The 27,482-nt window shown below is 33.9% G+C and overlaps 1 protein-coding gene and 1 pseudogene across 22 annotated transcripts in view; one reads left to right on the forward strand and one right to left on the reverse strand.

Moving 5' to 3' along the window:
• The window catches only part of RIMS2 (regulating synaptic membrane exocytosis 2), a gene marked incomplete at its 5' end in the record, with an annotated part of 584,629 nt that overhangs the window by 87,521 nt on the left and 469,626 nt on the right, over positions 1-27,482 (forward strand). For 5 of the 21 annotated variants that reach the window (XM_082858721.1, XM_082858710.1, XM_082858742.1 and 2 more), the window contains 2 exons: positions 22,469-22,501; positions 22,903-22,989. The exons of the other annotated variants lie outside the window; for them this stretch is intronic. In XM_082858721.1, coding sequence (XP_082714847.1) covers positions 22,469-22,501; positions 22,903-22,989 — 120 coding nt within the window. The remainder of the gene's footprint in view (positions 1-22,468; positions 22,502-22,902; positions 22,990-27,482) is intronic. 21 annotated transcript variants of the gene reach the window in all.
• Positions 11,364-17,898, reverse strand: LOC309974389 (actin-related protein 3-like; annotated as a pseudogene). Its single transcript has 2 exons — positions 17,755-17,898; positions 11,364-12,178 (listed from the first exon to the last, which is right to left on the reverse strand). The product of its transcript is annotated as an actin-related protein 3-like (transcript).

Genomic DNA, 27,482 nt, shown 5'->3' on the forward strand with positions numbered 1-27,482 from the left:
TACATACCTATCCCTTCCCCCCCAAAAAAAAACATTGTATATGTTAATAGAAGAATGAACAGGAAAGGTAGCCAGTGGAAGCAGGAAACATTAATTATATAAAAAAGTGTGACAAAACATAAACTCGAGTTCTGTAGGTATTGCATTTGAATCCTGTACTTTCCTTGACCCCTTCACATTCCTCCCCCTAAAAAGGGAACGTTTTTCTATACACTATTTTGTTAATTTTTGTGTGGATATGTAGGTATAAATATGCATTGCTTAAAAATTAGAAAATAAAGATAAGTATAAAGATGAAAACCACTCATAAGACTCATCTTTAAAATGAGGATAATAATAGTACTTCTTTTAGAGTTAAGAGGGTTAAATGAGTTAATGTTAGTAAATTACTTAGAACAATGCCTGGTACATAGTGAATCACTATGTAGTTGTTTGTGTACTAAAATAGAATAAAATCCCAACAAGTGAATAACTTCCACTATTCAGATTATGCACATACACATATACGCCAGAGGTTAGATTATTTCTTTAAGAATTTTCACAGTGACAGTAAGGAAAAGAAATTCTGATAATGAACCTCGTTAAACAGCAAAGCAGAAACATGATCTTCCCCTTGTTTTTCTGAGAGTAAATGGCATCAACCAGTATTCAAATATAATTGGATTTCCTTTCTTTTTCTTATTGATTTGTAAGAATTCTTTGAATATTCTAGACATTAATACCTTTTTAATGTTGCAGATATTTTCTGCCAGTGTGTTACCTTCCTGTTACGGTAGACGTCCCATGATGTCCTTCATTAAACAGACATCTTTAATTTTTATGTAGTCAAATGTATAATTTTTTACTTCATTGTCATATTAAGAAATCTTTATTCACTACAAGATGTTAATAAGATGTTTTCTCTATTTTCTTATTTTAGTTTTAAAGTTTTATCTTTCTCATTTAGTACTTTATAATCAATTTGGAATTTTTTTTCTTTTAATGGTGTGAAGCAGGGCTTGTCAAACTACAGCCCCCAGTCCAAGTCTGGCTCAAATCTGGCTGAATTTTTGTACAGCCCATGAGTAAAGAATGGTTTTATATTTTTAAATGTTTAAAAAATCAAAGAATTGTGACACTTTGTGATATGTGAAAATTATATGAAATTCAGTTTTTGATATTTCATAAATAAAGCTTTATTGGAACACAGCCATGTTCTTTCATTTATGTATTGTCTATGGCTGCTTTTCTGCTAAAATGGCAGTGTTGAGTAGTTGCAACAGGGACTGTAAAGCCTGCAAAGCATAAAATATTTACACTCTGGCCCTATAGAATAATTTGCTGACCCCTGGTATAAAGGTATACATAATTTCACTTTTCCTCTTATAGTGAGTTTCTATGCTATTATCAACCAAGACATTGCATTTTTTTCTTCCATTCATTTGTGATACTGCCTATTTTACGGATTTTGTTTTCTTTAATCACTATGGCTTTGTGTTTTAGCCATTTAAACTGTAGGAGTCCTTGAAAGCGGGTTCCTTTTTACAATCAGCATCAACTTTTTCTTTTCTGGATTTAATTGATCAATATTTTCCTATTTGTGGTCTGTTTCTCTTAGGCATTAAGAACAGTCCCTCTTACACCCTTGTGCTGAAAGTCATCAGATGATGTTTATTTAATGTGATAAATCTGCCTAGAGGTAGAGGTCTGAACTTGGTGACCTCCTTTAGTCCCTTCCTTTTTTTCATTTCTTTTTTTTTTAAACTAAAAAACACTCTGGTTTAATTCTTATGTGTGTAACAAGGAAGTGAGTCAACATTTATTGAGAGTCCATTATGTGCCATGCAATGTACCACATGTTTTTATAATATTCCAAACATATAGAAACATTTAGAGTAATAAACATGTGCCATGTATTTTCGTCCATTATTTTATTTAATTCTAACTACCACTCTATGAGGTAGCTAGCTATTTTAGTTCCCATTTCTACAAGTGGATTATAAAATGGTTAAGTAACTTGCCAGGTAGTGAACATTGGAGCCAATATTCAAACCTCAGTCTGCTTGACCCCAAAGCCCATACTCTTCCATATAAAAACTGAAAAATTATATTGGAAGATCATGTTATCACCCTCTAATATGTCAGAACAAAGTCCTCATCATCCTCATTGTCTTTGAGAGTATCTTGTGGATAGAGTCAGACACTTAGTGTCTTTCTTTATTCCTTTTAAGTTTTTTTTTTCTGAAAAACCTCATTATTTTAATTGCTCTCATATGTTGTGACAGCAGGTTCCTTTGTCAGCCATATCCTGTTCAGAATAAATAACCTGTGCTATGCCAGCATGATTTATTGCTGCTACTTCCTTTCTTTATGTTTTGAGTAATTTTATCCTAAAAGGATATAAAGTGTTTTAGACATGTGCAAATGCCTGAGTGACTAGAGCAGTTCACCTGGCTGCTTGGCTACCTGCCTGTGGACAGTGCTTCATTTGATAGCAGAGACGGTAGGAGAACAAATTAGGATTTTTAAACAGGACCAGTATACTGAATCCTATCACCATTTCTCCTCTAACTACCTCCACAGAGAATTTACGGGTTTCAAAGGATCAGAGCACATATACATACGATGCTTCGAGCAATCTAAGTCACCGTGATGAGGACAGAAAGAGCAGGTTCCCTTGCTGAACAGGTGTTGCTAATTGTAAATCCCTTTTCTTGGGTACTTTGAAAATGGATTTTACATATCTATGTGTAAGATTAATCTTTAAACTGCCTATAAGCATAGGGTACGCTGGATGGTTTCTTCTTTTTAAACCAGGTGATATCTTAAAAATATTATATATATTTTATTATGAGAAAATAGAATTACATTAGAGAAGATTTGGAAAATAGAGGCAGGAATCTACCCACAATCTTGCTACTCTAATAAAAACAGTAATGATATTTTGATGTATTTCGTGCTTGTCTTTAAAAAAATCTTATGCATTAAAAAAACAAAAACTTAGAGCTAATCTTGCAGATAATATCTTAACGTCTCTTTTGGACCCAAGGCTGTATGATTTATAATGATGATGCCAAGGATTTTCAAAATGTGTATGTTTGTGTCCTGGACTCATTTGTTGCCTTGTCCACTCTGAATTATTAATTCTTATAATTTACTATGGAAAAACAATTTTTCATTCTTCATGATTTATTTGGTTTTCTCAGTTATAAAAAATAATGACCTTATTGTGAGCAATTTTTAGATTTTTGAGAAATGTGTTTTTCTCTATAAATCTCTAAAAATTAATGATAGTTTTTAAAAAATGTTTGATGCTATGGCAAATTACCATGTATTTTGGATTGTTTCTCTATATACAGACACTAAATGTATCATTTGTGGAATCAGTTATTTTTGGTTTCCCTGATAGCACAGTTAATTAAGTCGTGCTCATATTTTATTATGTAATTTAAGAAGCTAGAAACTGTAGAGAGCCATTTTCAGTCTTATTTTTGCTACCATATATATATGACCAAAATGTACATAGAGGTCTCAACCATGCATCCACTCCTCCTGATATTTTTGAATGTTTACTGTGTGCCTAGCATTGTTTAAAATTCTTGTCCCAAAGATGAATAAGACATAATCTCTGCTTTCAGGGGGCTCACTTACATAAAATTATTAGGACTTTATGTGCTACATTTATTTAAAATAAATGTTTTGGATATATTGGTTTACTATTTTATTGATTTATTTTCAGTACATATACATAATATAATACAATGCAATATAATACAAAAGTTATAAAAATATGTTGTGAAAAGTTTCTTTTCCAAAACTTTTCCCCATCTATCTGTTGTTCTTTGCTAAGGAGAATATATTCATAGAAATGAAATGTAAATAATTTAAAGGCAGGGATACTTGAAAAAGTTTGAATTTAGTTTTGAAAAGGAAATTCAATTTTGAAAAGTGTACTTTCGTTTATTGAGTAACCACTATATGCCAGGCACTTTCCAAATATCTTATTTAATCGATCTAGTCTTGTCACAATTTTATTAATTACAAATGGAGGTTCAATGAAATAAAGTAAGTTACTCATGATCACATGAATATCAAGTAACATAGCTAAGAAATAGAAACTAGTTCTGTCTAAATTCTCCTGAGCCCATTCTCTTTGTTCATCAGCTATCTTACACAAAGTAATGCTTTGGAATTTCAATTGAGTTTACATTAAAATGTTGTTGTTTTTCCCTCAGAAAATGGTTAGGAAATAGATTTTTACACTAAACTGATAATGATAAACTTGAGTAACTAGTGAAAGAAATTTGGGAAAAGATGTATGAAGAAAAGATTATAGTTTTTAAATGATACAGTCAATATTTCATTGCTTGTGTTAACATAAAAGAATAAATAAAAATCATTTTGTCTTGAATTTACATTCCATTATAGATTTACTGTCATCTATATATTTAACTTACAAAAACATTTACGTTTGCATTCCCTGAGTAAATACTGTGTGGCAGTGGGGGAACATCTTTTGGTGTTAGGGGGAGAACAATTTGGCATTGAAAAGTTGTCACATATATAGTCCAGATTAATTATGTAACTTTTGTCCACTAAATTTAATATGGAAAGGACTTCAGCATTTGTTGACCATCACTTCATTGACTAACAGCTTGACAAATGTTCTTTTCCATTATTCATAAGCATAGTGGCTCATTTTTACAGACAAAGGTAGCAATAGCTAAGGTTCTGGAACCATCATTTCTAAAACACTGATTTGTTTGCTGTGAGTAACATGCAAAAAAAATTGGCCCATTTATAGGTGTATACAAATGTTAAAATGTTTGGCATTATATAGGAAGTTATGTGGTTATTAATGGAAATGTTCATATTTTTCCCCTGAATATGTCCAGATATTTTCATAGATCTTGTGGCAGAAAGTGCCTGGCCCATTTTAGGAACTGAAAGAAAGCCAGAGTGACTGAAGTACAGATTAAATGGGGATCATGGAGAGATGTGGGCAGATGGTGTAGCAGCTTTAAGTGCTGATGCAGAGGTAGAGGCAGAGGCAGCAAGAAAGTTTTTGGTCTCTATTCTGTCTTATTTCATTTTGTTTACATTTATATTAGAAGTAGAAGTCTTTCACTATGTGGTCTCTTTTCTTTGCCCCTTCTCCCTTTTTTGTAATTCTGATATTATAAATATTTGGTGGTTTGAGTTTTATTTTAATATCGTTTCATAATATCCTTAGCCTCCTCTTTCTTTAGACATTGGTTCCCTTCTAAGGTCAGTGATATAGCTGGGCTGCTTCCTTGAATTAGATTTCCCAGAGCAGGATCTTCCAGACTTTATGCTAGAGGACATATGCTTGGCTGCTAGTACCATGTTGTTAAGTTAGAGTCTTAACATTCATTATATAAGATTTTACTTATTTTCTCTGTGTTCAGTATATTGCTTTTGCCCTCATCTCTTCTGGTATCCCCTAGTTAATCCCTCTCTGTTTTACCCTCTCCAGAGAAGATGCTGTTAAGCTTCTGCTGAGGTTGGGGAGAGGCATGGAGTGAGTGCAGGAATTTGGGTCCTAATTTTGTTCTTAAAGAGACTTTCAACTTGATTTTAGTCCCATTTTTACTCTTCACTTCTAGAGATAGCTGGTGTAGCCAATTTTTGTGACTAATGGAGTTCCAGGACGTTAATTTGCTTCTTTGCTTTCTTCACTGCTACTTTAAGATTCGGCTTTGTTGGGCCTGCTGAAGTCAGTTACCACTTGTCTGTCTGCTTTGCAGCTCAGTAAATTTTGCTACCATTGGATCTGTTAAAGTCCAGGGCAGGCTGCCCCAAAATATGCCTCAATGCATATTGATTACTTTGAATTAAAGTGACTTGAGAAACAGCTGGTGAGAAAAAAAAATGATGTTTAAAAAAATACTCTGACCCGCCTCTTTCCCCCTAAAAGCAGGAAATAAACCTCCCATGTGAAGGTATCCTCCCTATACCAGGAGGGTAGAAAGAAAGCATCCTTATCAACAGTTAGGGAATTCAAGGCTAAGAGACCTGTATAAACAAATTTTATTACGTCTTCATGAGCCTGCAACCCCAAGCACAAGTCCTTTTGTTTTATTAAATCTTCGCAAATAATTGTTTCTTTGTCTAAAAATAATAAATACACAGCCTGCTTTCGTTACTTCAGAGGAACCATTTCTATGGGACCTTCATGCATATGAATTAAATAGTTTTTTTTCCTCCTGTTAATCTGTCTTATGTCAATTTAATTATTAGGCCAGCCAAAAGAACTCAAGAGGAGTAGGGGGGAAATTTCCTCTCCTCCCTGACAGATCCTAACCCATTCCATTGATAAACAAACAAAACACTATTATTGTTTCTTTGGGATAGTTTTTGGGAGAGAATAAAACCAAATGCTTGTGTTCATAACTCCACTGTTGGTTAATCTAATAATTTGAGCATAATAACTCTGGTTTATTAATTATATTCTATCTATCTACCTATTATCATCATTGTCTTTATTCTTCTCTCCCTCCCTCTTTGCTTCTATCTCTCTATCATCTATTTTTGTCTACTTGTTTTAGCAGTTTCTGAGATGGCTGTGTTTACATTTTCAGTTATAATTGCTGATTTTTCTGTTTATTCCTGTAGATTTGTTTATTGCTTGATGTATTTGGGTACATATATGAGTATGATGGATATATTTTATTTTGTTGTTAGTTTTACAGATACAGATAAGTAATTCTTTGTCCCCGTAACTGTTTGGTCAGCTATCAGTCAGGGTCCAGTCAGGAGATACAAAAATTTCAAAAGGGAAGTTTTCATGTAACAAGTGAACTATTTATAGGGAATTAAGTGCTAAACAGGGATAAAAGAGAATGCCCTAGGACTGAAGGAGTACTCAAGGAAAGAATAAACTTGGAAGCCAGGGTCCCTCCTCAAGGCTGGATTCAGAACTTGTTGGAGAGGATGGAGTTGTAGCCCATTGGATAGTGGAGAGAGGTTTGTTAGGTTGCCCTGGGCCAGAGCTGGCCACTGTCAGTAGGAAGGATGGTGGGAGGAGAACCACAGTCTGGGGCTGGCAGGTTGAAAGCTTTCCACTTGGGTGCTTGGCTGGATGAGGGTGGTGGGCAGGTTACCAAGGGCCAGCACATTTGTAGGTAGGAAACCCTCAACTGGAGCCTACTGGGAGTGAAACTGCTTGCTGGGGTATTGATGAAGTTCACCAAAAATCTGCTTTGGGGGAGTACTGTTGAACTTTATGGGAAGTGGGCTGGGGTACTGGCTGACTTCCTAGAAAGCTGCTAGCAAGTCACCTGTGGAATGTGCTATTGAATTCTATGGGAAACTGGATGAACACCCTCAGAAATCACTGGATATCCACTCTTGGGGGTCTCTGCTGAACTCACCACTGAGAAGCCAGTTGGGATTCCCATGGACCTTATTGGAAAGCTGCCCATGCAGTGCTGCTGACGTCTAGTTTTGTTCTTAAGAGTGTTTGCCATTATCTTCAGACCCATAGTCATGCTTACTTACACACCCAAATATAGTGCAGAGCTTTGCTCTTCTTTGAAAGCATGAACAGACAGTACAAAGAAAAGGAAACACATAGTAAAATAAGTGCAAATTAAAATTTCAATAAAATTGATAAAGATTAAAAAGTTGGATACATTGTCTTGTTGAGGCTGTGGGAACGACATTCTCATACACTGTTAGTGGAAATAGAAATGAATACAACTTTAGAGAGGGCAATTTGGAATATTGAACAAAATTTGAAATGTTCCCCAATTCTACCACAAGGAAATTATCCTAAAGTTATACTTGCACATATGCAATGTGACATGTACAAAAATATGTTTATAATAGCAGAAGTTTAGCTATAATCTGGTTAAATAAGTTGTGGCATATCCATAGAAAGTAATAATGAATTCATTAATATAAATGTGATAATTCTATATGCACCAATACAGAAAAAAATCCAAGATATATAAGTAAGATAAAATTAAGGTACAGACCATTTGTGTAAAAATCATATGTCTATATAATATCTGTCAGAATATATAGAAGAAAATGTTGCTAACAAGAACATGAAGCAGGAGGAAAGCAAACAGAAAGCACACATTGTGAAAAAACAGGAAAGTACACGTTCTTTCTCTTCCAGTCTTGTAGTCTCGCACTAGCACCTCCTAATGGCAGAGCCTACTATACGGCCAGCTGACAAAGCAGAAGTGGGTGGTGGGTGATATCACAGCATCAGAATCAGAGTCAAGTGTAGAGGGTAGGTTTGGAGCTGAGAAATAATAACTCAATAACTGGCACATCTTATCTGTTTCAGAACTCCGATCAGATGGTACATGTTTTCTAGTTTGTTGTTCTGCTTTTTAAGTTGTAGGCCATAGTAGATTCAGCCTGCCACAGTCATGATATATTATCCTTTTTATATTTTGCTGGATTCAGTTTGCTGATCGATTAAGGATTTTTGCATCTGTGCTTATAGAGGATGTTAGTCAGTAGTTCTCTTTTCTTGAATTGACTTTTCCTAGTTTTGGTATCAGAGTAATAATGCTGGCTTTACAAAACAAGATGGAAAGTGTTCTCTCTTCTGTTTTTGAAAGATGTGTGATTTTGTGAAAGACCAATACCTGTGAAAGATATTTTTTCTTTCTTTTTTTTCGGTACGCAGGCCTCTCACTGTTGTGGCCTCTCCCGTTGCGGAGCACAGGCTCCGGATGCGCAGGCTCAGCAGCCATGGCTCACGGGCCCAGCCACTCCGCGGCATGTGGGATCTTCCCAGACCGGGGCACAAACCCATGTCCCCTGCAAAGGCAGGCGGACTCTCAACCACAGCGCCACCAGGGAAGCCCGACTCTAGCTATTTAGTAGTTTAGTAGTAGATTTAGTAGTTTTCTGGTAGTGTTTTTAGGGCTTTCTATGTATAGTATCATGTCATCTGCAAACAGTGACAGTTTAACTTCTTTTCCAATTTGGATTCCTTTTATTCTTTTTCTTCTCTGATTGCCATAGCTAGGACTTCCAAAACTATGTTGAATAAAAGTGGTGACATATGCGTGTCTTTAGACTAATACTTTTGACTCTCAACTCAGCACTGCAGGCAGGGTCCATTCTAGCCTCCTCTCTTTGGTTATTTGTAACTTCTTTCTCTGATAGTGAGAAATCTGGGATTCATTATCAGCAATTCATTTACTTACTGTTCAACCCTGGCAAACATGTAGATACTATCAGAATTGCTAACCTGTGCAATGTGAAACAACTTTGCCAATTAGATTGCAGAATTTATATATAGTTCTTTTTTTGTCTTTAGCGTTACAGTTTTCTAAACTGCCCTTTCCTAATGTTACTTAGGACAGCAACTTCCCCCCCATCCCTGTCAGTGAGGTTATGTTATACATTTTCCATACAGAGATTCATTTGTCACATTCTGCATTCCATCCTAGGATTCTCCTGTCCTTCTGATTGACTTTTTAAAAATTTATATATATTAAGGTTTACTCTTTGTAACTTTTTTTTGTGTTTTTTTTTTTCCTGTGGGTTTCGCAGTCATGTATACAGCAACACAGTATCATACAGAATAGTTTCAACAGTTTCCCTAAAAATTCTTCTGTACCTCTTTGTTGTTAACTCCTCCTGGATCTTAAGGGAAAAGCTTTTAGTTTCTCATCATTCAGTCTGATGTTAGCTGTAGGTTTTTTTGTTATCAAATTGAGGACATTTCCTCAATTCCTTATGTGTTAAGAGTTTTTATCATGAATGGTTCTTGGATTTTGTCAAATGCGTTTTCTGCATCTGTTGATGTAGTCATATGATTTTTCTTCTTTAGCCTGTTGATGTGATAGATTACATGAACTGATTTTCGAATATTGAACCAGTGTACCTGGGATAAACCCAGCCTGGTCATGGTATGCAATTGTTTTTATACATTGTTGGATTCAGTTTGCTAATATGTTGTTGAATATATTAGCATTTGATCATGAGAGATGTCATAATTTTCATTTATTTTAATGTCTTTGCCTAGTTTTCATATAAAGGTGATGCTGCTCTAACAGAATGAGTTTTAAAAGTGTTCCCTTGACTTCCTTTTCTGGGAAATTGTAGAGGATTGGTATCATTTCCTCTTTAAATGTTTGGTAGAATTCACAGATGGAACTGTCTGGAACCTGGTGATTTCTGCTTTGCAAGGTTATTAGCTATTGATTCAATTTCTTTAGTAGATGTAGACCTATTCAGATTATCTGTTTCTCCCTGTGTGAACTTTTGTAGATTGTATCTTCCAAGAAAATGGTCCATTTCATCAAAGTTATTAAATTTCTGGGTATAGAATTCTTCTTAACATTTTTAAAATCATTTTTAATGTCATGGAATCAGTAGTGATGGACTGTCTTTCATTTCTGTTATTAGTAATTTGTGGCTTCTCTCTTTTACTTGACTAATCTAGATAAGGGTTTATCATTTTATTGGTCTTTACAAAGAGGGAGCTTTTGGTTTTGTTGATTTTTATCTGTTGATTTCATATTTTAAATTTCACTGATGTCTGCTCTAATTTTTTTTTTGAAGAAAATAGGCTTATTAACTTAAAAGAACTTGAAACAAGTATTCGAAAGAAATTTGTGCCTTTATTAGAATGGTGTTAGGCTTTAAAAATGACCAATTTTGGTAATCAAATGATTCTTGTTTTTGAATAAGAAATGACACTAGAACTGCAATACTGGTCCAACAGTCTTATTTTTACTTTTCCTTTAAAGCAAGAAACAGAATGAGAGTTAAACAGAAAGCACTGGCAGGCATCAGTTAATCCAAGATAATAGCTTCTTAGTTCCAAAAGCACTTGCAAAGAAAACCATGGGGGGGACACAAGGTATGAAAGCAATTCATAATAACTGGAATCCCTTGAGCGGGTGTCTTCACCAAGTATCATAGGCTACTCTTTGAATTTGTCCTTTACTTGGTCACTTTTTTTCCTCAAATACTAGTTTGCCTGTGACTTTTCCCTGAAAGTGTAAAAAGTATGAAATACAAACAAGCTCTTGCATTGTACACTTAGAAGTGTACAATTCAAGCATTACAGAGCTATCTACATGCCCTCAAATCTTGGCTAATTCAATAGTATAGAACCTATCAGGGCACAGAAAGAACTAACACCTGCTTCTTTTTGTTACACATACAATTCAAATATTGAATCTGAAGAAAAACATTTAATCATTTTGTCTCTCCTCTACATTCCCATGTTGATAAACTTACTAAAATATTCCTGTGTAATTTAGTTTGGTCTTATTATTTCAAGTCAGGGTTAAAACCTCAAAACCAGCCATCCAGATAAAAAAGGCAATCAGAAAGATTATTTCTTCCTCACTTCCCTAACCCCAGTGACTGTGAAGTTAATTTTATGACTTAACTCCAAACACTGGATAGTGATGACAAATGCTAGGCCCAATTTCTTCATAATCCTTTTTGGCATGGCATACATGGTAGAATTCAGGCGTAGAAGCCAGCATGGATCCTCCAAACCAAATTGCATGTGACTGCATTTTGGGTGTGATGACTTGTACATCAATAGGTTTTTGTGTCAGTCTACCACCACTCAGTTCCTCACTTAATTTCAGCCTGGCATCTCCAGTTCTTTTCAAATCTCTTTGCAAGTGATGTCCAAAGTCCCTGATCCAAAGTTCCTGAACATGGTTGAATATCCAGAGAGGACAATATTCTTGTTGAGAGGATCTATGACATCAGGAGGACAATTGTGATTATTTACTTCATCTACAACTTCTGAGATAGGTTGTGTAAAGCCTGGATTAGCAAACTCTAGATGAAAAAAATGTCACGTCCCAAGAATCTCTCAATAACCAACCCCAATGGAGAATTCTTTCTTTGAGATAACATTGATTCCAGTATACTGTTTAATCCACTTTGCTCCATCTGTGTCATACTTGTTAAATTCTTTGACCAAATCTGGGCAGGCATAACTATAGTGCTCCTTTAACGTTCCCAAGGATTTCTCTGATGGATTCTTACTTTTCCATCTCTCAGCAATTGTTGAATAAAATATATTACATACATGTAAAATATATTATATTACATCCTGTGTTATATACACAGCTGTTACATTAGAGCTGTGCTTAATACAGCTGCCAATTACATACGCTTCAGCCACAGGGATGACATGGGTGACACTGTCTCCACTGTCTATTACTGTATTGCTCTAATTTTTATTATTTCTTTTCTTCTGCTTGTTTTAGATTTAATTTACTCTTTTCCCCCACTAGTTTCCTAAGGTGGAAGTTTATTTTATAGATTTTAGATCTTTCTTTTTTCCCTAACATATGCATCCAATGTTAGAAATTTCCATCTAAGCACATATTTAGCTGCATCTTGCAAATTTTGATACATTTTTATTTTCACTTCAGGTGAAATATATTCATAATATTTCAAATTTCTTTTGAGAATTCTTTGACCCTTGTGTTATTTAGAAATGTATTGTTTAATCTCCAGATATTTTTGGATTTCCTACTACTGTTCTGTAATTGATTTCTAGTTTAATTTGACTGTGAACTCAAAACGTACTTTGTATAACTTGTATTCTTTTAAGTTTGTTGAAGAGTGTATTATGGCTTAGAATGTGGTCTGTCTTGGTGAATATTCCATATGAGTTTGAGAATAATGTGTATTCTGCTATTATTGGATGAAGTACTATAGAATGTCAGTTAGATCTGTTTTATTGATGATGCTATTCAGTTCAGCTATATCCTTGCTGATTTTCTGCCTACTGGATTTGTCAGTTACTGATAGAAGTGTGATGTCTTTAACTGTAATAAAGGATTTGTATATTTCTTGTGCCTCTTGTATTTTGACATTTTTTTCCTCTTGTATTTTGATATTCTATTGTTAGGCTCTGCAAATTAAGGATTATTATGTGTTTTTGGGAAACTCACCCCTTTATCATTATGGAGTGCCCCTCTTTATCTTTGATAATTTTCCTTGCTCTGAAGGTCACTGTCTGAAATTAATGTAGATTCTCCAACTCTCTTTTTATTAGTGTTAGCATGGTATATCTTTCTTCATGACTTTACTGTGTCTTTCTATTTAAAGTGGTTTCTTGTAGAAAACACATCGTTGGTGCTCTCTCTCTCTTTATTTTTTGTGTACTTTGACAGTTTCTACCTTTTAATTGGTCAATTTAGATCATTCACATTTAAAATGATGATTGATATAATTGGATTAATAGATATCACATTTGTAACTGTTCCAATCATTGCCTTTGTTCTTTGTTTACTTTAGAGTTCAGCATTTTATATGATTTGATTCCATTTTCTCTCCTCACTTTGCATATGAATTATACTTCCTTTTTTAAAAATAATGTGTTTTAGTGGTTGCTGAAGAGTTTGCAACTGATTCAATAATTTATAACTAATCCAAGCCTACTTTCAGATAACACTATACCACCTCAGGGGTAGTATAAGTACTTTATAAAAGAGTATTCCTAATTTTCCCCTCTTGTACCTTGAAAGTTGGTATCATTTATTTCACTTATCCCTAAGCTATAATCATCAAATACAATGTTACTACTATTATTTTGAACAAACTTAGATCAATTAAGAATAAGAAAAAGAAAAGATTTTATTTTGCCCTCATTTATTCCTTCACTAATGCTCTTCCTATTTTTTATATAGATGTTTCCAACTTATATCATTTTCTTCTCCCTTTTTTTACACTCTTTGCAAGGCAGGTCTATTGATGACAAATTCCCTCAATTTTTCTTTGTCTGAGTAGGTATATTTCTCCTTAACTTTTGAAGTGAATAATTGCACTGGACACAGAATTCTAGGTTGGTGCGGTTTTTTTCTTTCAACAATTCAGATATTTTATTCCACTTTCTTTTTGCTTACATGGTTTCTGAAGAGAAGTCCAAAGTAATTCTTATGTTTGTTTCTCTGTAGGTAAGGTGTTTGTCTTCTTTCTGGCTTCTGTCAGAATTTCCTCTTTGTCTTTGGTTTTCTGCAGTTTGAATAGGATTTGCCTAGGTGTAAAAGATTTTTTTAATATTAATTCTGCTTGGTGTTCCTCATGCTTCCTAGATCTGTGGCTTGGAGTCTGTCATTAATTTTGGAAAATTCTCAGTCATTATTACTTCAAGTTTCTTCTGTTCCTTTCTTTCTTCTCCTTCCAGCATTCCCATTGCATGTATATTATACCTTTTTGTAATTATCCCACAGTTCTTGGTCATTCTGTTCCATTTTTTCTTTCTTTTCTCTCTGTGCCTTTCAGTTTTAGAAGTTTTTATTGACATATCTTCAAGTTCATCTGTTCTTTCTCAGCTGAGTGTAGTCTACTGATGAGTCCATCACAGGCATTCTTCATTTTTGTTACAGTGTTACTTATCTCTAGAGCTTCCTTTTCATTCTTTCTTAAACAATTTATTTCTCTGCTCACAGTACCCATCTGTTCTTGCATGTTGTATACTTTTTCCATTAGCACCTTTAACCTATTAACTGTATTTATTTTGCCCAATTCCAGTTCTCTGCCTTATCTGAGTCTGTTTCTGATATGTGCTTTGTCTCTTCAGACTGTTTTTTCTTGCCTTTAGAATGCCTTGTATTTTTTGTTGAAAGCTAGACAAGGTTTATTGGGTAAAAGGAATGTAGGTAGATAGCCCAGTAGATAGTCTTTTAGTGTGGCAGATTTTATATTTATCTGGCAGTGTTTAGTAATTGGTGTAGCTTTGGTGTCAGAGGCTAAAAATTTCCTCTATTGTCCTTAAATTTTTTCCAATTTTTTTTTTGTGGTAAGATATACAAACATAAAATATTCCATCTTAACCACTTTTAAGTGTATAGTTCAGTTTCACTAAATACATTCATAATGTATTTATGCATTAATGCATTACTACCAACCATCTCAAGAATGCTTTCATGTTGTAAATGTGTCATACACCATGACCAAGTGGGAATTATCCCAGTGATACAAGGATGGCTCAATTATCTGTGAATCAGTGTGATCACATAAATCAATGTGATACACCACGTTAACAAATTGAAGAATAAAAATCATGTGATAATTTTACTAGATGCAGAAAAAGCTTTCAACAAAATTCAACATCCGTTTATGATAAAAACTCTCAACCATGTGGGTATAGAGGGAAGATACTGCAAGATAATAACTGCTATATATGACAAACCCACAGCTAACACATCATACTCAGTGATGAAAAGTTGAAATCATTTTCCTCTAAGATCAAGAACAAGACAAGGACGCCTACTCTCACTACTTTATTCAACATAGTATTGGAAGTCCTAGCCACCGCAATCAGACAAGAAAAAGAAATAAAAGAGAATCCAGATTGGAAAGGAAGAAGTAAAACTATCACTGTTTGCAAATGACATGATACTATATATAGAAAATCCTAAAGATGTCACCAGAAAGCTATTAGAACTCATCATTGAATTCAGTAAAGTTGCAGGGTACAAAATTAATATATAGAAATCTGTCACGTTTCTATACACTAACAAAGAACTATCAGAAAGAGAAATTAAGAAAACAGTCCCATTTACAATTGTATCAAACTGAATAAAATAGCTAGGAATAAGTCTAACCAAGGACATAAAAGACCTGTACTAAGAAAACTATGACATTGATGGAAAAAATTGAAGATGACACAAACAAATGGAAAGACATACTTGCTCATGGATTGGAAGAATATTGTTAAAATGACCATACTACTCAAGGCAATCTACAGATTCAGTACAGTTCTTATCAAAATACCAATGACATTTTTAACAGAACTAGAACAAATAATTCTAATTTTTGTATGGAAACACCAAAAACTCCAAATAGTCAAAACAATGTTGAGAAAGAAGAACAAAGCTGGAGATATCACAGTCCCTGATTTCTTCTAAGAATTTTACAGTTTTAAGTGTTAAATTTAGGTCTTTGATTGATTTTGAGTTAATATTTACATATGATGTTAAGCAAGGATCTAACTTCATTCTTTTTCATGTGGATAACCAAATTTTCCAGCACCATTGTTGAAAAGCCTGTCCTTTCCTCATGGAATGGTCTTGGCACACTTGTCAAAATCCAGTTGACTTTATGTATATATGGCATTTATTTCTGGGCTCTCTATTGTATTCCGTTGGTCTATGTCTGTCTTAATGCCAGTACCACACTGATTACTGTACCTTTGTTGTAAGTTTTGGAATCAGGAAGTGTGATTCCTGTAGCTTTGTTCTTACTTTTCAAGATTATTTTGGCTATTGGGCTCCCTTGAGATTCCATATGAATTAAGGATGACTTTTTGTATTTTGGCAAAAACATCATTGGGATTTTGATAAGGACTGCATTGAATCTATAGATTGCTTTGCGTAGTATTTAGATATTGATCTGTGGTTTTCTTTTCATGTAGCATCTTTGTGTAGCTTTGGTATTATGGTATTGGTGATCTCAAACAATGTGTTAGGGAGTGTTCCTTCCTCTTAAATTTTTGGGAAAGTTAGAGAAGGATTGGTATTAGTTCATTTTTGGTATTAGTTCATGTTTGGTAGAATTCACCAGTGAAGGCATCAGGTCTAGAGCTTTTCTTTGTTGAGATTTTTGATTAATGAGTCAATCTTTTTACTAGTTAGAGGCCTCTTCAGATTTTCTATTTCTTTGTGATTTCCTGGTATGTTTTGTGTTTGTAGGAATTTGTTCATTTCATCTAGGCTGTCCAATTTGTTGGCATAAAGTTGTTATAGTACTCTCATATTCCTTTTTATTTCTGTAGAACAGTAGTAGTGTTATCACTTCCATTTATGATTTTAGTAATTTGGTTCTTTTCTCCTTTTTTCTTAGGCCATCTAACAAAATTTTTCGTTTTGTTAATCTTTTCAAAGAACTAACTTTTAGTTTCATTGAGTTTCTCTATTGTATTTTTTCTATTTCATTTATCTGTGCTGTAATTTTTATTATTTCCTTCCTTCTGGTGGCTTTGGGTTAATTTGTGTTTCTTTTTCTAGTTTCATAAGTGCAAAATTAGGCTTTTGCTTTGAGGTCTTTCTTGTTTTTTAATGTATGGATTGACCAAAGAGTTTCTTCAGGTTTTTTTTGTATCACCTTATGGAAAACCGCAAATGAACTTTTTGGCCAAGCCAGTAATTGTTTATAGCTATAAATTTCTTGCTTTGCACTGCTTAACCACGTCCCGTAAATTTTGGTACATTTTTTTGTTTTGTTTTGTTTTCATTTGTCTCTGAGTATTTTCTAATTTCCCTTGTATTTTCTTTTATCCATTGTTTTTAAAGTATATGTTGTTTAATTTCTACAAATTTGTGATTTCTCTAGTTTTCCATTTCTCACATTATCCTGTTGTGTTTGAAGAACATATTAGGGTGGCCAAAAATTTCGTTTGGGTTTTTCCATAACATCATATGGAAACACCCGAATGAACCTTTTGGCCACTCCAGTACTTTATGTGATCTCTACATTTTAAAGTCTACTGAGACTTAATTAGTGGCCTGACATATGATCTCTCCTGGAAGATGTCCCATTTCCACTCGAGAAGAATGTGTTTCCTGTTCTTGTTGGGTATTGTATTCTATATGTTTGTTTGACTTAGTTGGTTTATTGTGTCTTGGTGTGGGTCTCTTTGATTTCATCTTTTGGGGAATTTGTTCATTGTCTTTAATGTTTATATTAATGTATTTCATCAAATTTGAGAAAATTTCAGCCATTATTTCTTCAAATATTCTTTCTCCTCCTCTGGAATTCCCACATCAAACCAATATCTGCTTAGTGGTGTCCCACAAGTCCCTTAGACTGTCTTTTCTTCAATCTGTTTTCTTTCTGTTCTTCAGATTCAGTACTTCTCATTGTTTCATCTTCAAGTTCACTGATTATTTCTCTTCCCTCCTCAAATCTGCCTCTGCATTCTTCTAGTGAATTTTTCATGTCCGTTTTTGTACTTTTTTGGGAAGGGGGAAATTGTCTGGTCTAATAATTGACACAAGGCAGATTAACAGAAAAAAAAATTAATTTGTATGCACAGAGGTCTCATAGAAATGGAACACCTGAAGTGACCAAGGCAGGCTGTTTATAAAAAAAATTAATTTTAGATAAAGAAACAATCATTTGTGAAGATTTAACAAAGGGGCTTGTACTTGTGGTAACAGACTAATGAAGAAGTCACACAGATTTTTTTATACAGCTTTCTTAGCCTTGAACTTCTTAATTCTGTTGATAAGGATGCTTTCTGTACTTTGGGTATGGGGGGATACTTTCACATTGGAGATTTCTTTCTTGCTTTCAGGGGGAAAGAGAAGGATCAGAGTGTTGTTTTCTTTTAAGTATTGTTTTTTTATTTTCTCACCGACTGATCTCAAGTAACTTTAATTCAAAATAATCTATATGCCATTGTGGCGTGTCTTGGGGTAGCCTGCTCTTAGTCCCAACAACTTTCAGTCCAGAATCCTTTTTGGGTTCTTTTTAGGTTTTCTGTCTCTTTATTGGTATTTCCATTTTGTTCACATGTTGTTTTCTTGACTTTCTCTACATTGTCAGTTCTTTGAGCATTTTGAAGATGATAGTTTTATTTTTTATTTTAAATTTTTTAAAATTAATTTTTATTGGAGTATAGTTGCTTAACAATGTTGTGTTAGTTTCCACTGTACAGCAAAATGAATCAGCTATACATATACATATATCTCCTCTTTTTTGGATTTCCTTCCCATTTAGGTCACTATAGTGCATTAAGTAGAGTTCCTTGTGCTATACAGTATGTTCTCATTAATTACCTATTTTATATATAGTATCAATAGTGTATATGTGTCAGTTCCAATCTCCCAATTCCTCCCCCCAACCCCACCAATGTTGTTTTAAAGTTTTTGTCTAATAGATATGCCAGGTGTTTTTCAGGGACAGTTTTTGTTGTTCCTTTTTTTCCTTTGAGTTGCCCATACTTTCTGTTTCTCAGTATGCCTTGTGACTTTTTTGTTGGAAACTGGACATTTGAATCTAAATATGTGGTAACTCTGGAGATCAGATTCTCACCTTTCACTAAGTTTTATTATTTTCTGTTATTGTTTTTATTTTATTTTATTCTTTTTTGTTGTAGGCTGTCTCTGTGCTGAGGATCAGGTTGTGTTATAAGCTTAAGGTCTTTTCTGAACCTGTTCCTTTCCCTGGGCAAATATGGTGACTTTCTGTTTTCTCTCATATACGCAGTTGCTTTTAAATGTTTCAGTCTTTAATGTCTGGCTTCTAAAAGGAGAAAAACAGAAAAACAAAGGTTGGGGGGGGGAAATGCCCAGGCTCTTTAAAAATATCCTGGAAGTCACCTTAGCCAAAGGGGGAGGGGCTTGCAACAATGGGGGGATTGCAACAACAATGGTCACTTACCTATTTGTATGGACCTCTGAGATGAGAAGCAGTAATCAGGGATCAGAGCACAAATACGATATTTGGAGGACAGTATCTTTTTTACCCACTCTTGCTCCTGCAAACTGTGTATAGGTTGCTCCGAGAACAGGTAAACAGCTACCTTCCATGGAGCAGGGTGGTAGGGGATGGGTAGCTGCCACTATGCTAAGAGCTCAAATTGACTGAAATTAACAGCAAGGTACAGTCCAAGCCTTCTTCTGAAGTTGAAAGCCTTCAGTAGACTCCAGATTTCCAAATTAGTTATGTCAGACAGATTGTGTAGGTTGGGGGGGGCAGATTTCTTGCTTTCTACTTTGTCATCTTCCAAAATCCTCTCTTCTATTGTCTTTATTTTTGTCTTCCTTTCTGTTTTGTGTTTGCCTAGAGACTTCTTACTAAATAGTGTTTAAAGCTTGCAGTTGTTATAGTTGTAATCCTGTTATTATTCAGGAACTCTAATGATTTGGTGGTAAGGTGTTGCTACAGGACAAGCATTCAACAGTCCTATAATTAGGTCATATTCTTCTAGTGTGCCTGAGTTAGGTATTTGCCTTCCCCCATGTTGAAGGCTGGAGGGAGCTGTAGTTTGGTATAGTCCTTCTCCCACATAAAAGGCTAGAGGGTGATATAATAGGTAATTACCTTCCACAGGCTTGTTTGGTTTTGGTAAAATGCCAGTTGGTTAGGCTCTGGTAAAATATTTTCCCTTGAGTTTAGGATTGTTAAAGAGAGCAGAGGGCTCTGGGAGTATTTCAAAATGGTTTCTTTCCCTTCCTCCTGCTTGATGCAGGAGGAAATTTTTCTCCGATCTTCACAGTGAGCAACTGGTATGGCTTTTGGAGATAAAATTTATGGAAGTGTGGTAGTATGCCCCAAACTGGGACTCCTTGGAATTTTAAACTCTCAATCTAGTTCACAGTGAGTCTCCAGCAATTGGCCAATTATAGTTAAAAGTGTTCCAACAGACAATGGCCCCAGGTGTGGGCTTCTGCTCCTGGGCTTGTACTCTTGGTAAACTGTGATAGTCTGGATCCACTTGTTTGTTTCTCTAGTTTTCATGGCAACAGTTTGCCTGCTCTATGACCTAAATTCTTTGATGACTCTAAGAAGAGCTATTGATTTTCGGTTTGTTCAGCTTTTTTCTTGTAAGGGTGGGAGTGATGATTTCCAAGCGTTTTATGTATCTTATTGGAAACTGGAAGCCCCTCATACACTTTCTGGAATGCAGGAATGTAGGAGTTCATTGTCAATAATGTTAATGTATTGTCAAAAAAATATATAATTACTTTTTAATATTACTAGTTCTTAAATTATTATCTCAACATGAATTTTAATTATGGTCTGATGCTTTGAGGTTTGATTTTATCTAACATATTGGACAAAAGAAGAAAATTTTTATACTCTTGATTTAAAGACAAGATAAATACTTTTACCACCGTATTTATGACACATATTTTATTTGGGAAGCTGATGTAAATGTTTGTATATTTCACATATAGATATTTTACAAAGCCCAGAAATAATTTCTGAATTGGTAATTTAAATTTTTATGTCTATTAATATTTTCAAGTACAGATTTTGAAATTAGAAACTGATTTATGATTAATATAAATTTGTTTATGGTAAAAACTTTTGTCACTAATTAAGAGCAAATATGATTCCTTGTCGAGAATCACCCAGGACTTCTTTAACAAATATCTTCTCCTCTTTTATGTATTCATTTAAATATTTTTGTTTATCATGCATATTATTTGGTGAAGGATACTCTTGAATTGTTCTCCATTTTGATGAGCTGGTATGGTAATTTTTCTTTGTCATTATCTGTATGGGTACTGTTTTGTTCTAAAACGTTAAGAGATTTTTGTATCTTATTCTCAAAGAAATAACATGATAAGTTTTCTAGGTAGAATCCATTGTCACTATAGTTTGCTTGTATTTGTGTGTTTCTATATTTGGTGCTAAATATAATATTTTACTATTAATCCATTATATCTCTATTTAAATACTAAATGATGTGGCTTTAGCTCTAGGTCAAAACTATTGTACTTTTTGAAGTTTATGCAGAGAACATGGGATATTCTTTTTTAGTTAATATAGAGAAATATAAATACCAATTATATTCATTGGGACACAAAAATGTATAAGGGTATACGTTTTCATTTATTGCTTATATCATTTAAAATAATAACACACTGAAAAAATCAATTTAATCTAAAGAGAATTTAATTTACAATGTTAATATAATTTCCTAATGAAAGTCCTAGATTTTGGTGACTCATTTTAGTTACCAATTCTTAGTCTTTCTTTGGGAAAGTAAAAGCTAATCAACTGATCACTGAGTCATAAGTTTATCTCTCAGGACCAGTCCCAGGCAAAGTGTGGGAAGCCACATTTCAGAGGCATCACTATCCTTGTGTTTTATCTTTCTCCACCTTTTAAATATCCAGTGCTATTTCAGTGAAACACCGAGTTGATTATAGGTTAAATGCATTTTTAGTCTGTTATAGTTATATGAATAATTTACTTTAGCTTATGAATATTTTAAATTTAGTATACATAATTGTTTTAGTAGCTATTTTTAGGTATTAGATGCATAATCCCCCAATTCCTTTATCTGTTCCTTTGTGAAGTAAATGAATCCATTTGTAAGGCTTTTAAAATACATTTATAAAACCCTACATTTTATTTAAAATATTTATGCCTTTACTTCAATTTATATTAAGGAAGAAATTTTAAAAATAAAGAGGAAATCTGTTTATCTTCTGTAGGCCAAATGTAACTGTGTTTAATATAATACTTTAAAATAATTATTTTAAATGATTCAATATCAATATTAATGCAAATATGCAGAAAACTTGAGGACCAAATCATGGAATCATTAGGACAGGAGTAGAATTTTAATATCAGCCCTCTATTAAGAACAAATAATTCAACTTTTCCTTTTTGTGTCAAATTAATTCAAATGTATAATTCCAATTTATAGCAAAACATTAAGCTTTTCTATGTAACAAACCTCATTTTTCATTTTTATATGACCACAGATCTGTAGATAGAAATTTCTTCCTAGTACAGTGCACTCAGTTGTGCAAACTTATCTTTTTAGGGTCAAAGAAGAGCACAAACCACAACTGACACAGTAAGTAAATGTATTAAGAGTTCAGTAGGCTTGACTTCTGTACCTTTGCCACATTCTGCTTTCTGCACCTTGGATGGTATTAGCTTACACTAATACTGGATAGGCTGCAGCTAGTGTGTCTTCTGCTTTTTGACTCTCTGGCTTGTAAGAGAGCTGCCTGCAGCTTCTTACTTCATCTACATACTGACTAGATGTAGTTTTTTGCTGCCTGCTTGTGGACTGGTTAAGTATTCAAACTTAATTTCCCTATATTCTGACTGCCTGGATGATAATTGGAGCTCATATTTCCATTGGCTGTAGCTTTTGTGCCTGTGTATTTTTATTAGTATGGATAAGAAAACATTTGACCATTTGTTTTATTCATTTGGTTATTCAGTCACATTATTTGCTTATTTAAACAGGTGGTTTCCCTTTAGTGGGATCACTGAACTGGTAAATAACGTTCTCCAGCCCCAGCAAAAACAACAAAATGAAAAGGAGCCCCAGACGTAAGTAAGCTGATCTGTACAGACTAAATATTATCTCTAATAGCATAACATACTGAAGAGTATGTATTAAAATACTGCCCTTGGAATAACATTCCTCAGAAATGAAAATTGTTAGGTTATGAGTTTGATATTTTCACCTTTGATACTTCATATCCCATGGAAATATTAAAAGAAAACAAGGATAATTTATAGGGTAGTAAGAACGAAGAGGTAATTCTCCCCTCAACTTTAGTATAAATTATATAAACTGTATTTATCCAGTAAAATATCTTTCTCCAATATGCAGTATATTCCAAAGTATATTTCTTTCAAAAATAATTCCAGAAGACATTAAGAGGTATTTACCCCCCAATTCAATCTTTGGTCAAGTAGTTTTGGAAGGGTTCTTTTAAAAAAGGTTAAGAAGGTTTCTTTATTGTTATACTTCTGAGTGTCTAAATATGCTCCAAGGTATTAGAACATACAATATTAACTAAATTTATGTGACTGTTGAATCCTGTTTTCACTGAATATTTCATTAGGTTATGAAACATAATTTGGGAAATCCAGCAATTTATTATCACATTGGTCTGAAACATTAAAAAATGTCAATTCCATTTATTTCAGTTATTAGTAGATTAAAATACACTCTTTAAGAAGTTGTTCATACTTGTATCTTTTTATCTTTGTGCAAGAAATATTATTTATGTTGTAAAGTGCAAGTTTCTTTGAGAATGTGAGAAAGATTGCATAGATTTAAATTCCACACTCCCCATGATAACTGCCGTCTTACTCAGAAATGCTCTTACCAGTCAGCCTCTGCACTTCATAAAAGTAGGAATTATGTCTATGGAGTAGATGGTTTGGTTGTATGAATGGGTAGATTGAAAAGTGACATGAGCTCTAGGAGAGAACAAGAATAACTGCCAGGAGCCTTAAGATGAAACATTCAGAAAAACATTCACATTTTGCCTTTAATGAAAATAGAAGATAATGTCTTTTTGTTTTGTTATTATTGAGGGTAATCCCTCATCCATTTTATGTTACCTTGTATGCATTTTATTTTAAATTTGATCAGTGTTTCATTTTTAACTGAAGTAAAACTGTATTGTGATATGCTTCTCCTACTAGCTGATAATGTATTTCTGCGGTTGGAATTGTTGCTGTATTTAAGCCAGTTGAAGTCAAGACCCGTATTTGTCTTGTCTACATTCTATCCTTGACATGTAGCAGAGTGACTGATCCATGGTAGGAACTCAATAAATGCGTCTTCACAACTGATTTTACATGTTTTACCCTTTTATGATGTAAGAATACTGTGTCCCAAGGAATAGAAATAAATTCAATAATCTTTCTCTAATCAGCAAAAATTGTATTAAAATTGCACACAATGTCATTGTTTTGCTGATTTTTCTCTAAGGCACTGAAACATAATAAGGTAGTAAAATCAATAGCAAAATATAATTAGATGCGACTCTGTCTCAATTTTAAATGATGTCATTTATGTATCTTGTTTGTAGGTTTTAGAAAATAATCAAGATTGTTATGTTATTTAGTAGATTACAGTGGACATTAAATAAAATAGATGTTTTGTTAGTAACTTTAAAAAGTGATCACTAATTATTGAAACAAAATGACATTTGACTGGGATAAACAAAGATCAAGGCAAATTTGAAAAGCAATAGCTTTATTTCAATAATAAATATAATATAGTTTGCTTTGATTTTCGGCTAGGAAGATTGTAGGAGAAAAGACTAGTACTTTCCGATATTTTAAAAATTAATTCCAAATTAATAACTATTATTTCCATTAATGTTTCTTGGACAACTAATTCATTCTTCTTGTTCTGTGATTTATACAATTAAAAAAATCAGAACTAATAAGTTCTCTTAATAGCTACTTTCTTCATCTTACAATCTTATTGTGCTGAAGATTTTCTGATATATAATTTTCTAGGAGCTTTCCTTTTATCTTTCTGATCCACAGATCCGGGATACTTCTGAATCTTCTCCTTTAATTCATCTTCTCTTTGATCAGAGTCTAGGACTTCTTATTTCTGAATCACCTCATTTGTTTCTCTCTTTGACTACCATTTGAGAAAGATAACATCCTATCTGCTTACTTTCTATTCACTCAACTATTAAATTATTTTGGAGAGTTGAATTCTAGGTATTCATTTTAATTTATAAATGTTAAAAAGTAGGACTTATGCTTTTCACATTCTGTATGAACGTTTTCACAGTAGAATAACTAAGTAAATATTCTGTCAGATAGTATTTAAAAATCTAATATTTCCTGAACAGTAATTTCATTTTAATGAATTTCTATAAATACCATGTTGTGATTTTCAAAGCTTTAATAATGTAGGTTCTTTGAGGTCTGTATTTTTGGAATTTGTTTATTTCATAGTTTTTTTTTTAATGTAACAGGAATGTAATTTTGAACTTTGAATGTAATGTAATTTTGATTTCGGTAATTCATGTGAAAATATAGGTATAAGTAGAACAAAGTATCCCATTTTGACTTTCCATAAGTACTGAGGCATAGAAAATGGATTGAGCCGATTTTCAGTTGTCAGTTCATTCATCTTTGCAGAAATTGCTTAATATACAAATTAAATAATTTTAAATTCTTTTCTTTCTTTCACTATTTTTTCACATTAATATTAAAATGAGGGAAAATTGTCTGTAAAGATAATATAATATAGGTTATATGTAGGGTGTAAACGAGTCTTTGGGTAATTAAAATGGGCATACTAGGAAAAAATGATAAATGCTATTTAATGCAACTATTATTTTAACTTGGTGTTGCCAATATGTAGCATAACATCAAAGGTAAGTTTTTTTAATACAGATTAATTAAACCAATCAATTGGATTAGTTTGATTTTGAATTTTCATGTAATAACAGTTTTATTCATGTTGTGACATGTTAAATAATAAATGTACTTTTGAGGGCTTCCCTGGTGGCGCAGTGGTTGAGAGTCCACCTGCCGATGCAGGGGACATGGGTTCGTGACCCGGTCTGGGAAGATCCCACATGCCGCGGAGTGGCTGGGCCTGTGAGCCATGGCCGCTGAGCCTGCGTGTCTGGAGCCTGTGCTCCGCAACGGGAAAGGCCACAACAGTGAGAGGCCCGCATACCTCCCCCCCGCCAAAAAAATGTACTTTTGAAATATTAGGAAAATCTAAAATTTGAAATATTGGAATGAGATGGCCACTAATATAGTAATCCTCTTTGATAATGAGGTATTTTAATAGGAAAACGATGCTAAGGGGAAGCGTGTTAGCATAGAGAAATCATAGGTGAAAGTTTTTAGGTAGCAAAGGGTTTGAGAGACACAAAGAAGACTAGTGTGGCTGTAATATAGTGGACAAGAGGGAGTGCGACAGGCAGTGAGGTTCTGAAGGTAGGACTCAGACTGGGCATTGTTTCTCTAGAGAGTGAGAAGGAGTTTGGATCTGAATGTCAGTATAAAGGGAAGATACTGAAAAGTTTTAAACATGGGAGTCACATAATTTAATTTATGTATAAAAATCTGGCTGTTCTATGAGTAGAGTGAGTGAGGATGGAGGTCTAGAGAGTAATGAGGAGGCTTTTGTGAAGGACTTGGCTAGAGATTATGATGACTTGGACCAGGTTGATGATACTGAAGATTGAGGGAAGTGGATTGGGGATATATTTGGAGGTTGAAATGACATGATTTGTTAGTGGAGTAGATTTAGAAGAAGTTAGTAAGGAAGATGAGAGAACCAAAGAGGACTGCCAGAATTCTGATTGGAAGAACTCATTGGGTGGTGATACCATTAACTATGATCAAGAAGGGGAAAGGATGAACAGGTTAGAGGTAGAAACTAAAACTGCAGTTTTAAATTTTTAAAGTTTAAGATGCTAATAAGTTAACCAGCTTTGAAGGAGAGATATGGATTAGCTGCAGATATAACTTTCAGAGTTGTCAGTATAATGCATAAAACTAGAAGAGGAGACAAGATGACGTAGGGAGAGAGTATGTGATGAAGAGCAGATAAGAAGGTCCAAGACTTAGCCCTGAAAATTCTCACACTGTGCATGGTACTAGGCATCCAGAGATAAAAGGACTATGGTTCCTGCTCTCAAATATTTCATATTCAAGAGGGAAAACATGCTGATAAGTAATTAAAAACAATATTGTGGAGACTTCTGGTTTCCTTTTTGACATATAGAGTTCGGAAGCTGTCACTCCCATCCTTACAATGAGAAAAATGCTGAACAAACTGAAAATCAACAACTCTTCTTAGATCCCAGAAAATTGAGGACACAGGACAAATCAATGCCCTGACAACTGAAAGAAGAGGTGAATAAAGAGAATCACAGCTTCCTGGGAGCAGAAACCACCGGAGCTAGGAGCTGGTAGGAAATTGAGGAAATACTGAAGGCTGAGTGTGGACGAACTTAAGAGTTAAAAATTCTTGGAAATCCACCTTTAGGGGATCCCCCACCCCAGTTTTGTAAGTTTTACCTCCATGAACTCTACCA

This window comes from Leucopleurus acutus (genome assembly GCF_964270905.1).
Source record: "Leucopleurus acutus genome assembly, chromosome: 17".
Lineage (NCBI taxonomy): Eukaryota > Metazoa > Chordata > Mammalia > Artiodactyla > Delphinidae > Leucopleurus > Leucopleurus acutus.